This window comes from Bos indicus x Bos taurus, chromosome 5, assembly GCF_003369695.1.
Source record: "Bos indicus x Bos taurus breed Angus x Brahman F1 hybrid chromosome 5, Bos_hybrid_MaternalHap_v2.0, whole genome shotgun sequence".
Lineage (NCBI taxonomy): Eukaryota > Metazoa > Chordata > Mammalia > Artiodactyla > Bovidae > Bos > Bos indicus x Bos taurus.
In genome coordinates, this window is record NC_040080.1 from 4,272,611 (window position 1) to 4,285,208 (window position 12,598).

The 12,598-nt window shown below is 36.8% G+C and overlaps 1 protein-coding gene across 1 annotated transcript in view; it reads left to right on the forward strand.

Moving 5' to 3' along the window:
- Positions 1 to 12,598, forward strand: part of SMC1B (structural maintenance of chromosomes 1B) — an 82,287-nt gene that overhangs the window by 17,344 nt on the left and 52,345 nt on the right. The window contains exons 8-11 of the mRNA XM_027543510.1: positions 3,917 to 3,999; positions 4,568 to 4,775; positions 7,640 to 7,825; positions 9,101 to 9,280. Of these exons, the coding sequence (XP_027399311.1) occupies positions 3,917 to 3,999; positions 4,568 to 4,775; positions 7,640 to 7,825; positions 9,101 to 9,280 (657 nt within the window). The remainder of the gene's footprint in view (positions 1 to 3,916; positions 4,000 to 4,567; positions 4,776 to 7,639; positions 7,826 to 9,100; positions 9,281 to 12,598) is intronic.

Below are 12,598 nucleotides of genomic sequence, written 5' to 3' on the forward strand. Positions count from 1 at the left end.
CAAAGCTATGGTTTTTCCAGTAGTCACATACAGATGTGAAACTTGGACCATAAAGAAGGCTGAGTTCCAAAGAATTGATGCTTTTGAACTGTGGTGTTGGAGAAGACTCTTGAGAGTCCCTTGGACATCGAGGAGATCAAACCAGCCAATCCTAAAGGAAATCAACCCTAAATATTAATTACAAGGACTGATGCTGAAGCTCCACTACTTTGGCTACCTGATGTGAAGACCTTTCCTATTGGAAAAAACCCTGATGCTGAAAAAGACTGAGGGGAGGAGTAGAAGGGGGCGACAAAACATAAGATGGTCAGATGGCGTCACCGACTCAATGGACAGGAGTTTGAGCAAACTCTGGGAGATAGTGAAGGACAAGGAAGCCTGGTGTGCTGCAGTCTACGGGGTCACAAAGAGTCAGACATGACTTAGCAACTGAACAACAACATAATGATAGGCACAGGCAGATGCTGTTGTCTGTTCTTCCATTGAGGTTAGGAGGAGTATAACTAAAGGGAAAAAAAAACAAATAGTATAAGTGAAAGGTCATTTGGAAATACTAAGGACATAGCCCAAGAGGAGCTTCATAGTCTACATGAGAGGTAACCATCAAGACGGCATTATACTATTCTGCCTTAGAGTAAGAGAGACTTGGCTTCCATCCAGTCTTGTCCTGTCACTGACTGTGTTGATATAGCTAAATCATTTCACTTCTTTGAACTTTGATTTCTTCATTTGTACAATGTCTTTTTTTGGTCTTTTTGTCTGTCTTTTTTGTGGCTGAGTTATATTCCATTGTATATATAATATACCACATCTTTATACATTCATCTATCGATGGACATTTAGGTTGCTTCCTTATCTTGACTATTGTAAATAATACTGCAGTGAACATGGGAGTGCATATCTTTTCTAATTACTTTTTTCTTCACAAAAATATCTAGGATTGGTATTGCTGGGTCACATGATAGTTATATTTTTATTTTGTGAGGAATCTCCATACTGTTTTCCATAGTAGCTGCACCAATTTACGTTCCCACCAGTAGTGCATGAAAGTTCACTCTTCTCCATATCCTTGCCAATACTTGTCTTCTTGATAACAGCCATTCTGACAGGGATGAGATGATATCTCATTGTGATTTTGACTTGCATTTCTCTGATGATATTGAGCATCTTTTCATGCACCTGCTATCTGTATGTCTTCCTTGGAAAAATGTCTATTCAGATAACCTGCCCATTTTTTAATTACTTCTTGTTTTTATGTTGAGTTGTATGAGTTCTTTGTACATTTTGGATGTTAACCGCTTAGCACATATACTGTTTGCAAACCTCTCCCATTCAGAGCTGCTGCTGCTGCTGCTGCTAAGTCGCTTCAGTCGTGTCCGACTCTGTGCGACCCCACAGACAGCAGCGCACCAGGCTCTGCTGTCCCTGGAATTCTCCAGGCAAGAACACTGAAGTGGGTTGCCATTTCCTTCTCCAGTGTGTGAAAGTGAAAGTGAAGTCGCTCAGTCATGTCCAACTCTTCGAGACCCCATGGACTGCAGCCTACCAGGCTCCTCCGTCCATGGGATTTTCCAGGCAAGAGTACTGGAGTGGGGTGCCATTGCCTTCTCCGACCTCAGCTTAAATCACTATAAGCTTCCCTCTTAGGACTACTTTTGCGCATTCCATAGGTTTTGGATCATTGTATTTTGTCTCTAGGTGTTTTTAAAAAATTTCTTCTTTGATTTCTTCAGTGATCCATTGGTTGTTTAATAATAACTGTTTAGTCTCCACATATTTGTTTTCTGGCAGTTTTTTCCTTCTGTTTGATTTCTAGTCTCGGTTGTGGTCAGAAAACATGCTTGATATGGTTTTAGTTTTCTTAAATTTATTGTGACTTGCTTTGTGGCAACTCCTGGTTCTAGATCACTTAGTAAAGGAGTAAGATTATTTATTGACTATGCCAAAGCCTTTGACTGTGTGGATTACAAAAAACTGGAAAATTCTGAAAGAGATGGAAATACCAGACCACCTGACCTGCCTCTTGAGAAACCTATATGCAGGTCAGGAAGCAACAGTTAGAACTGGACATGGAACAACAGACTGGTTCCAAGTAGGAAAAGGAGTATGTCAAGGCTGTATACACCCTGTTTATTTAACTTCTATGAAGAGTACATCATGAGAAACGCTGGGCTGGAGGAAACACAAGCTGGAATCAAGATTGCCGGGAAAAATGTCAATAACCTCAGATATGCAGATAACACCAGCCTTATGGCAGAAAGTGAAGAAGAATTAAAGAGCCTCTTGATGAAAGTGAAAGAGGAGAGTGAAAAATTTGGCTTAAAGCTCAACATTCAGAAAACTAAGGTCGTGGCATCTGGTCCCATCACTTCATGGCAAATAGATGGGGAAACAGTGGCTGACTTTATTTTTCTGGGCTCCAAAATCACTGCAGATGGTGACTGCAGCCATGAAATTAAAAGATGCTTACTCCTTGGAAGAAAAGTTATGACCAACCTAGACAGCATATTCAAAAGCAAAGACATTACTTTGTCAACAAAAGTCCGTCTAGTCAAGGCTATGGTTTTTCCAGTGGTCATGTATGGATGTGAGAGTTGGAGTATAAAGAAAGCTGAGCACCAAAGAATTGATGCTTTTGAAGTGTGGTGTTGGAGAAGACTTTTGAGAGTCCCTTGGACTGCAAGGAGATCCAACCAGTCCATCCTAAAGGAAATCAGTCCTGGGTGTTCATTGGAAGGACTGATGATAAAGCTGAAACTCCCAATACTTTGGCCACCTGATGCGAAGTGGTCACTCATTTGAAAAGCTGACTCATTTGAAAAGACCCTGAAACTGGGGAAGATTGAGGGCAGGAGGAGAAGGGGACGACAGAGGATGAGATGGTTGGATGGCATCACCGACTCAACGGACATGGGTTTGGGTGAACTCCGGGAGTTGGTGATAGACAGGGAGGCCTGGCGTGCTGCGGTTCATGGGGTCGCAAAGAGTCAGACACAACTGAGCAACTGAACTAAAAACAGATTAATGTTGCTGTAATGCACGGGATGAATTAGACAGGGAAAATGTTAAAGATAAACAAATTAGAGACTACCACAGTCCTTGGACTTAGTGATAAAGTGAATGGAGCAATACTTGTGAAGTCCTCCTTCCACAAGCCTGTAGTTGCCTTTTAGATTCCTATACAGTTACAGTATTGAGCCGCTCTAGTGGAATTACTTGTCTGTTTCTCCCACCAGACCTTAGTCCTTGAGAGCAGAGACTCTGTCTTGTTCATTATAGTATCTGTAGTTTCTAGCACATGGTAGGCTGTGAATAAATATTTACTGAATGAGTTAGTTTGAAAGAGAGAGAGGACTGTATATAAATATTTGAAAATAATCCCCTTGGGGTTTGAAGTTACCAGAGTAAACTTGCTGAAGATAGATACCTAGTAAATGATGGAGTGAGGATTTGAACCTTGATTCCTGAAACCTCAAAACTCTTTACCATACTGCCTTGTCAAAATAAAAATTTGCTCTCCTGAGAATTTTCATATGGTTATCTATATATTTCAAATTTAGAACAATATATGTTTATTTCAAATTTAGAACAACATATGCAATTAAAGGCTTCCCCAGTGGCTCAGCAGTAAAGAATCTGCCTGCAGGGCAGGAGCTGCAGGAGAATGCGGGTTTGATCTCTGGGTCGGAAAGATCCCCTGGAAGAGGGCATGGCAGCCCACTTCAGTATTCCTGCCTAGAGAATCCTATGCACAGAGGACCCTGATTGGCTAAGGTCCATAGGGTCACAAAAGAATTGGACATGACTGAAGTGACAGCATGCACAGACACATGCTATTACAAGTTCTAGGCATCTAGTGAAAAACTGTTTGTTTGGAGTTGCTATAATTGATTTCAGATTTCATTTCCTATTATAGGAAAATATAAAACAAATAAAGGAACAAATAGAAGATCATAAAAAGCGAATAGAGAAGTTGGAGGAGTATACAAAAACATGCACGTAGGTATAGTAAAAAAAATTGCTTGCAGCTTTCCTGTATCTCTGGGGTCTTGTATATTTGTGGTGAATGCTTCCCCTGTATCATAATGTTCTCACTCTCCCATTGTTTTTTTATTTCATGGTAGATAATTAAAAATTATAATTAACCACTTAAGGTTGAGATTTTGAAAATATAAATGTTTAACAGTGGTGAAACTTAAAACTCTCCTTTGGTATTGATATAACAAAAATATGTCATGAAAACTATCAGCACCTAAGTATTCTATCACTAAGAATTTCTTTTTAATTGATATTTACTTACTGTTAAGCTCATGATGATTGCTCTGGTTATAGTGAATGAGCTATTCTTTTTTCTCAGAATCCAGAAATATGTATCTTTTGACTCAAGAATTATTTAAGTATCTTTTGCTCATGTTTGGTGTTAGGTTTATTATATTGTATTTTTCACCATTTGAAATAGATAGAGCACTATCCCATTCCCCTGCGATGCCAGGCTAGAGTGTATTGCAATTCCTAAATTTTGGTTTTTCTTTTTGCTGTATAATGTATTATTGTTATTGTCATATAGGAATTGCTTGAAAGAAAAAAAAGAGCAAGAGGAAAACTTAGTGAATGAAATAGAAAAAACAAAATCAAGAATGTCTGAAGTTAATGAAGAGTTGAATCTTATTAGAAGTGAATTGCAGAATGCTGGAATTGATACCCATGAAGGAAAACGTCAGCAAAAGAGAGCAGAGATTCTAGAACACCTTAAGAGACTTTACCCAGATTCAGTGGTAATTGAAATAAAAAGGCTAAGCTTTCTTATTTGTGATTAAAAATTTGAAATTATTAGGAAGTATTATTATTTCAGAAACCTATAAATTTTGTGTTTTATTATTTATACTTAAGGCATAATAGTAACTGGGGTAAAATGTGTATAATCCCCAGTAATGTCTATAGGTAAGTAATTATTGGGGAGAAACATTGATATGAACACATTACCCAGAGAGTCCAGATATCCCCAAAGGATATGTGTATATGAAATAGTCTGTTGCCCTGTAGACACATAGCCTTAAACCTCATTTTCTTCATGATTTCAGTTTTTTTTTTAAGTACTTTCTTCAGTGGACATTGTTGGCATACTTTTGAACAGTGAATTTTTATTCTCTAAATCTGACTGTCCATCCAGTATTACTAGCTTATTTCATTGGCCCCAATGCAGCAATATCTAACTTGTTATGTGAGGTATCCACTTCAGAGAATTATTTATTTTGGTATTGGGGTCTGTCGTCTCACTCTTGTCACTAACACCAGTGTACACTGTGTGCTCCTTGTTTCACGACAGCCTTTTTTTTCAGCATCTGACACTGTTAACCACTTGCACTTTTTGAAACCCTCCTTGATACCACACTCTGTTGGTGTTCCTATTTCTCTGATCACCCATCTTCATTTAGTTTATAGCATCTTTTTTGCCTTTCTGACTCTTTAAGTGTTAGTTACTAGATAATGATAGAAGAATAAGGGTGGGTCACAGAATTCTTCCCCCAATACCAAGGAAAATCACAAAAACTAGTGAAAAACTAGTTCAACAACCAAAAGAGGAAAGGGGCTCATACATCATGCTCTACTAACCTTCAGAAAATAGTAATAGTCCAGGATTTCTTTTTAAAGATTAAAATATAGCATTGCTGATTCTTAATTCTGCACAAGGCAAACTGATAAATTGATTAATTCCTGAGAATTCTCACTTAATATCCCTAATCTAGCAAGAAGGAAACTTTGTTGTTTCCTTCTGAGTAGAAAACTAGCACTCAAATAGAATCAGAGAATATGGACTTCTGCTTCTCTTAGATGGAAGTGAAGGCTCTAGAGCTCTTCATTAAATTGAGAAGCCACTTCAAAGCCCTCTCCCCCCAAATGGGATCTGTTCTCTTTCCCCCAAGAAGAAAAACCTTAGTATGGGATATTAATTGAAGAAAGAATAAAACTCAGTTATTCAAGTAAAATATGTGCATAGCTTTAGCACAGCTCTCATTTACCTTTGCTTTTCAAGCCCTTGGGCATCCCTGGTAGCTCAGCTGATAAAGAATCTTCCTGCAATGCAGGAGACCCTGATTCAATTCCTGGATCAGGAAGATCCCCTGGAGGAGGGTACGGTAACCCACTCCAGTTCAAGTCCTTGGGTGATGGGCAATCAGAAAATCTTTAGAATATAGAACAGAAAATACTTGGTCCATCATTTGTTGCTCAGAGGAGATAACCATCTCAGTTTTAGGTGAGAATCAAAAAAAGTTATCCATTACAGAAAGTAAAAGGTTTACACAGAGCTGCCCACATTAAATGTAGGAAAGGTGAAGAGAAGCTGTATGGCAGCATAGGTACATATATTAAAAGAAAAAAAAGAATAAAAGGCATTTAGAAGTCAAAGAGCCTTGTGGAAGAAAGTTACAGAACAAAATCCCCCATAAGCTTTTTGTCCTGTAGACAATTTAATAAGAGCTTGAATTCACAAAATCAAGTTCAGATACCAGAATAAAATAAAAAACTGTAGTGCTAAGAAAACAAATCAGGAACAAACATTACTGAACTAATAAATTGCAAATAGCAAGAAATGGTTACATAGCTGAAAAGCAAACTACTGACCTAGAAGTCAGATTTTAATTGCAAATAGCAAGAAATGGTTACATAGCTGAAAAGCAAACTACTGACCTAGAAGTCAGATTTTATTTAATCATAACTGAATTGAGAAGAAAAAACAAGATAATAAATATTAAAGACAATGATGATCTATCATAAAGAAATTGGTTTTTCTGAAGTAGAATCTAGCGAATGAAGAATCTAAAGACGTAAAATTGAATCTGAAAGACGTCTAGGGAGCATTGATACAGGACGGCTGGCATTCTGATGTTTTCTAGACTTTTTGAACTTCAGTCTGATTCTTGACCCGTCCTCAGATCCTGAAAAACAGTTCTCTGTGGGAAGCCATCTCTGGCTTCTCAGGTCAACCTGGTCCCTGTTACATATTCTCAGAGCACTCTGTGCTTAGTCACAGTGTCTCTTTTAACTCTTACTTTGTACATGCATATAATTATTGATTATTTATTTTCTTCCCCTACTAACCTGAAAACTCTGTGAGGTTAGAGAGGATCTGTTTTGTTCAGGCATGTTTACCCAGTGTCTGGCTCAGCACCTGCATGCAGTAGATGCCTCACAGATTCTTATTTAATAAGTAACGTCATGAATGAATGCTGTTTCGTTACTAGGTTTGTAAAATATTTTAGTACCTTGGTATGACTGCTGCTGCTGCTGAGTCGCTTCAGTCGTGTCCGACTCTGTGCGACCCCTTAGATGGCAGCCCACCAGGCTCCCCCGTCCCTGGGATTCTCCAGGCAAGAACACTGGAGTGGGTTGCCATGCCCTCCTCTAGGGAATCTTCCCAATCCAGGGATCGAAACGAGGTCTCCCACATTGCAGGCGGATTCTTTACTGTCTGAGCCACCAGAAATTTATTTCCATTTTCCATTTGAGACTGTTAAATTATGATGTTTATAATTTTGTAAAACTAGTTTTGATCTGTGTTGCTTTGTTGCATTAAAAAATGAATTATACGTTTCTCACTAATGTGTTTGTTTTTCTCTCCTTTTTGAAACCTGCTAAGTTTGGAAGACTACTTGACCTGTGTCATCCTATTCATAAGAAATACCAGCTGGCTGTTACTAAACTTTTTGGTCGGTACATGGTTGCCATTGTTGTAGCCTCTGAAAAGGTAGCAAAAGATTGTATTCGATTTCTGAAGGAGGAAAGAGCTGAACCTGAGACGTTCCTTGCACTAGATTACCTTGATGTAAGAAATTTGTAATCCTTAGTATTTAATGGTGATAAAATTCTGTCTTTTAAAGTATGTCTTTATTGCCTGAGACTGTGGTAGTAATTTACAAAGTCATTGATTGGATGCCAGTTATTCATTCAAATGGCTGGTGTTAATATACTGACAGGCAAAGAATAATATCTGGAGAAGGTGATGGCAACCGACTCCAGTACTCTTGCCTGGAAACTCCCATGGGCAGAGGAGCCTGGTAGGCTGCAGTTGATGGGGTCATGAAGAGCTGGACACGACTGAGCGACTTCACTTTCACTTTTCACTTTCATGCTCTGGAAAAGGAAATGGCAGCCCACTCCAGTGTTCTTGCCTGGAGAATCCCAGGGACTGCAGAGCCTGGTGGGCTGCCATCTATGGGGTCGCACAGAGTCAGACACGACTGAAGCGACTTAGCAGCAGAGGTAGCTGTCTTTCTTGCCTTCATATCATTTCTTCCTAATCTAGTTTTGCCATAATTTACCGTAATGATTTTGAGCACATTGCTCTAGCAGTGCACCACTAGCCAGCAATTTATTTTCTCCTATAGCATAGTATGTTGGAGAAGGATGAAACGTATGTTCTGTCAGTGAAATGCTAACCCAAAGTTTCAGTTGTAAGTGTGTGGTCCAGTAAATATGTGTCAGCTATTGGTGGAGCAAGCTAAATTTTGAGCTTTGAGGTATGTATTGAAAGGTCTTAAGAGTATCTAAAATTTACGTAATATTTATATCTGCACACATATTTTGGTTATAGGGTTTTTGTTTATGAAAATGAAATTATACTTTCTGGTTTTCAGTAACACATTGCAAATATCTTTTGATCTCTTTATCAAACCAACTTAAGTCATGTCAAAGGGGATCTACAAGCTTTCCTGATATTTAAGCCTAAAATGGTTTTCTGAGTTCCATATTACTATGCCACTCTTTAGAAAGTATATAAATAGGTATTTCCTCCCACTAGATTTTATGATTTTGAGAGCAGGAAGGGTTTCTCAGTCATTGCTTAATCCCAACTAGTTAGTGATAAAATTTAATCTGGAAATTATATCTTCTGGCATTTGATGAAATGTATTTTAAAAAAATATTAAATGAAGCCAGGGGTATTGTTCATCAGATTCTCATCTAACTTTTATTGTGTATAAGTGCATACTACTAACCACTTACTGTCATGTTTATATATGTTCTTTGAAAAAGAATGTACTGAGTATTTGGTTTATATTTTAATATACCTAATATATCAAGTATTTTTTAAACCTTTTAGATCAAACCAATCAATGAAAGATTAAGGGAGATTAAAGGCTGTAAAATGATGATTGATGTCATAAAGACTCAGTTTCCTCAGCTGAAGAAAGTAATTCAGTTTGTGTGTGGAAATGGCCTTGTCTGTGAGACTCTGGAAGAAGCAAGGCATATTGCCTTCGCTGGACCTGAAAGACGGAAAGTAAGAGATTTAAATTGCAGTTTTGGATAATTTAAAGCAGTATTTGTAAGACTAACATGTTACGTATACAAATATTTATATATGCTTTCATATGTTTTCCTATGTGAGGAAGACTAACAGAACCTAAGATGTTCATGGCTGCAGTAGTTTTTGTAATGTTAAGTATTCAAAAATTAATTTCTCTAATATTTCCCCAAATCAGAAATCATATTTTGGAAGTTAGATTTATTGTAGTGATATCCTAGAGCTGTTAATTTTTTAACTATATATACAATGGATCTCAGATTTTCCCTGTATTTACATATATAATACATACATTTCTGAATACCAGGAAAGAATTTAGGTGCTTAGTTTACATTCTCAGTTATTCTATAGTTTAATGAAGATACTAACTGTCCTTTTATACATTCAAGGTTTTAACACATTTGAAGTTATATAGAAATAGCACAATTGAAATGAGGTTACTAAATATTAGTCTCTCAAATAATTTAGGTTTTAAAAATATTATTTCCTCTCAATTGAAATAGAATTTGTATTTAATTAAACAGTGTAAAATTATTCTAATTATCTGATATAGTCTTTTTTAAAAAACTACTTTGTGATAACATAGTACCTAAGGGCATTAACTATGGAGTAAGACCAGTTTCCTGATAGCTGGTAAAGAACCTGATAGCTGGTGAAGATACCCTGACAGTTGGTAAAGAATCTGCCTGCAATGCAGGAGACCCCAGTCAATTCCTGGGTCGGGAAGATCCACTGGAGAAGGGCTAGGTTACTCACTCCAGTATTCTTAGGCTTCCTTTTTGGCTCAGCTGGTGAAGAATTGACCTGCAGTGCAGGAGACCTGGGTTTGATCCCTGGGCTGGGAAGATTCCTGGGTCAGGAAGATCCCCTGGAGAAGGAAAAGGCTACCCACTCCAGTATTCTGGCCTAGAGAATTCCATGGACTGTATAGTCCAAGGGGTTGCAAAGTGTCGGACATGACTGAGCTACTTGCAAAAAAAAAAGACCAGTGATACTATTTAGTAATTAATTATGTAAATTTAGGCAAGTTTCTAAACCTTTTAGTTTGTTCATCTAAAGTGGCAGAAATAATAGTACTTATTTCATAGTTATAGGATTAAATAAGTAATAACATGCAAAATGCTTTTATAGTGCCCAGGAAATAGCTCTCAAAAAAGTGATAGTCAATTTGTATTTACTAGTCAGTTTACACATTTGATGTGAAATGTCCAGAATTGCAAATTAACACATAGCAGGCTATACTTATAAAAGAGAGGAATTTCCTGTATTAAATGTATTGACTTGTCTTATGTGATTAACTTCTCATACACTTTAGTAGTTGTAGCTATAATAATCTTAATGTGATCTCTGTCATTGATTTCTCCATATTAAATTTAAGCAGGTGTAATAAGTGAGCTACTAAGATATCTTCCTTATTTGCTACCTCATTAACTATGCTGAAGTTGATTTTTGTATATTTGTAAAATTGATTTTTGAAGATTTGTGTGATGAATTTAAAGAAGTCACATGAAGATAAGACTGTGTTTAACTTTTCCTTCGTTCACCATATATTGATGGTTTATATCTTGTTCATAGTAATATGCCTTACCCCTTTAGGCTATATTTTGTTCTTTTTGTTACTTGAAAATTTTAATCAGCGTTATATATCATATTTTTATTTTGAAGTATGTTCCAGGGACTCTTCTTCCCATTATTATTATTCCACTTGAAGAATATTTTCTATGTTTTAGGATGCAAAAGACGTTTGGATAGATGTCATATTTTCACAGAAATCATCTGAGGTTTTTAATTTGTGCTTTTGGTTTTCCATGGACTTGATGTCTTTCCATTGTCTTGATAATGTGGTTTAAAATTTTCTTTGTTCAAACATTGCAAGTTACATCACAAAATTATATTTTTGTAAGTTTATAAACTACATACAGTATATGTAAACTATATAATAATGTAAATTACAGTGATTTTGCTAGCTGTAGTTTAGTCATTAAGATATTTATAACACAGTCTTAAAATAGTTTAAAAATTTATGTAACAAAATTTTAAAATCTAGAGTCTCTTTCAGTACATGTGATTATTTCATCCATTTCCCTTAAGCAAAGAAACAACAATTATTTTGCTTCCTTTTCCCATAGACTGGATGGTTATTTCTCTAAATCATATGTAGAAATATCTGTTTATGCTTTGGGCTTCCCTAATAGCTCAGTTGGTAAAGAATCTGCCTGCAATGCAGGAGACCCCAGTTTGATTCCTGGGTTGGGAAGATCCACTGGAGAAGGGATAGGCTACCCACTCCAGTATTCTTGGACTTCCCTTGTGGCTCAGCTGGTAAAGAATCCACCTGCAGTGCGGGAGACCTGGGTTCAGTCCTGAGTCAGGAAAAACCCCTGGAGAAGGGAAAGGCTACCCACTCCAGGATTCTGGCCTAGAGAATACAGTCCATGGGGTCGCAAAGAGTCAGACACAACTGAGCGACTTTCACTTTCATTTATGTTTTACCCTTCTAATATGATGTAGCAAAAAAACAGACCCAGAAAAATGTTATTAACTACCTGGTAATCTGTGAAAACATCGTTTTTCCAAAAATTAAATATATTAAACTAGAGAGAATAAAAATGCAGGGTACAGTAGGTTGAAAAAACTGGGTATCATCTAGAATAAAATATAGTTGAATCTACACTTCATACCTTATATCAGTATATTCATGGATTAGAAATGTAAATGTTAAAAAATAAAACTGTAAAGGTATCAAGAGAAACTATGGGAAATTTTTTCTTAATCTCAGAGATAGTAAGGCCTTTCCAATATGACCAAAAATTAAAAAAGCCAACCCCAAGGCTAAAAAAAATGGGTGAAAAAGTTAGTCACTCAGTCATATCCAACTCTTTGTGACCCCATGGACTATAGCCTGCCAGGCTTCTGTGGTTTTTAGCCATTATTAATGGCTATGCATAAATTTACATAAACATTTCTGCATAGAAAAGACCATTATAAGCAAAATCAAAAGACAAGGCAAACCAGAGAAAATATTTTCTACTCATAAAAAAGAAAATTTGCTACAAATCAATCAGGTAAAGAACAGAAATAAAGTTGAAAAATAGACAAGGGAGAGGAGCAAACTTAGGTTCATAAAAGGAAATATAATTGCTGTTAAATATGAAAACTCACCCTCACTTAAAATATGGGAAATTCCCATTAAAACTATACCAAAATACTGTTTTCACTTATCAAATTGATCAACATCAAAAAGTTTAATAACACTTTATGGGGAAAGAGACCCTTGGGTTCACTGCTCTGGGC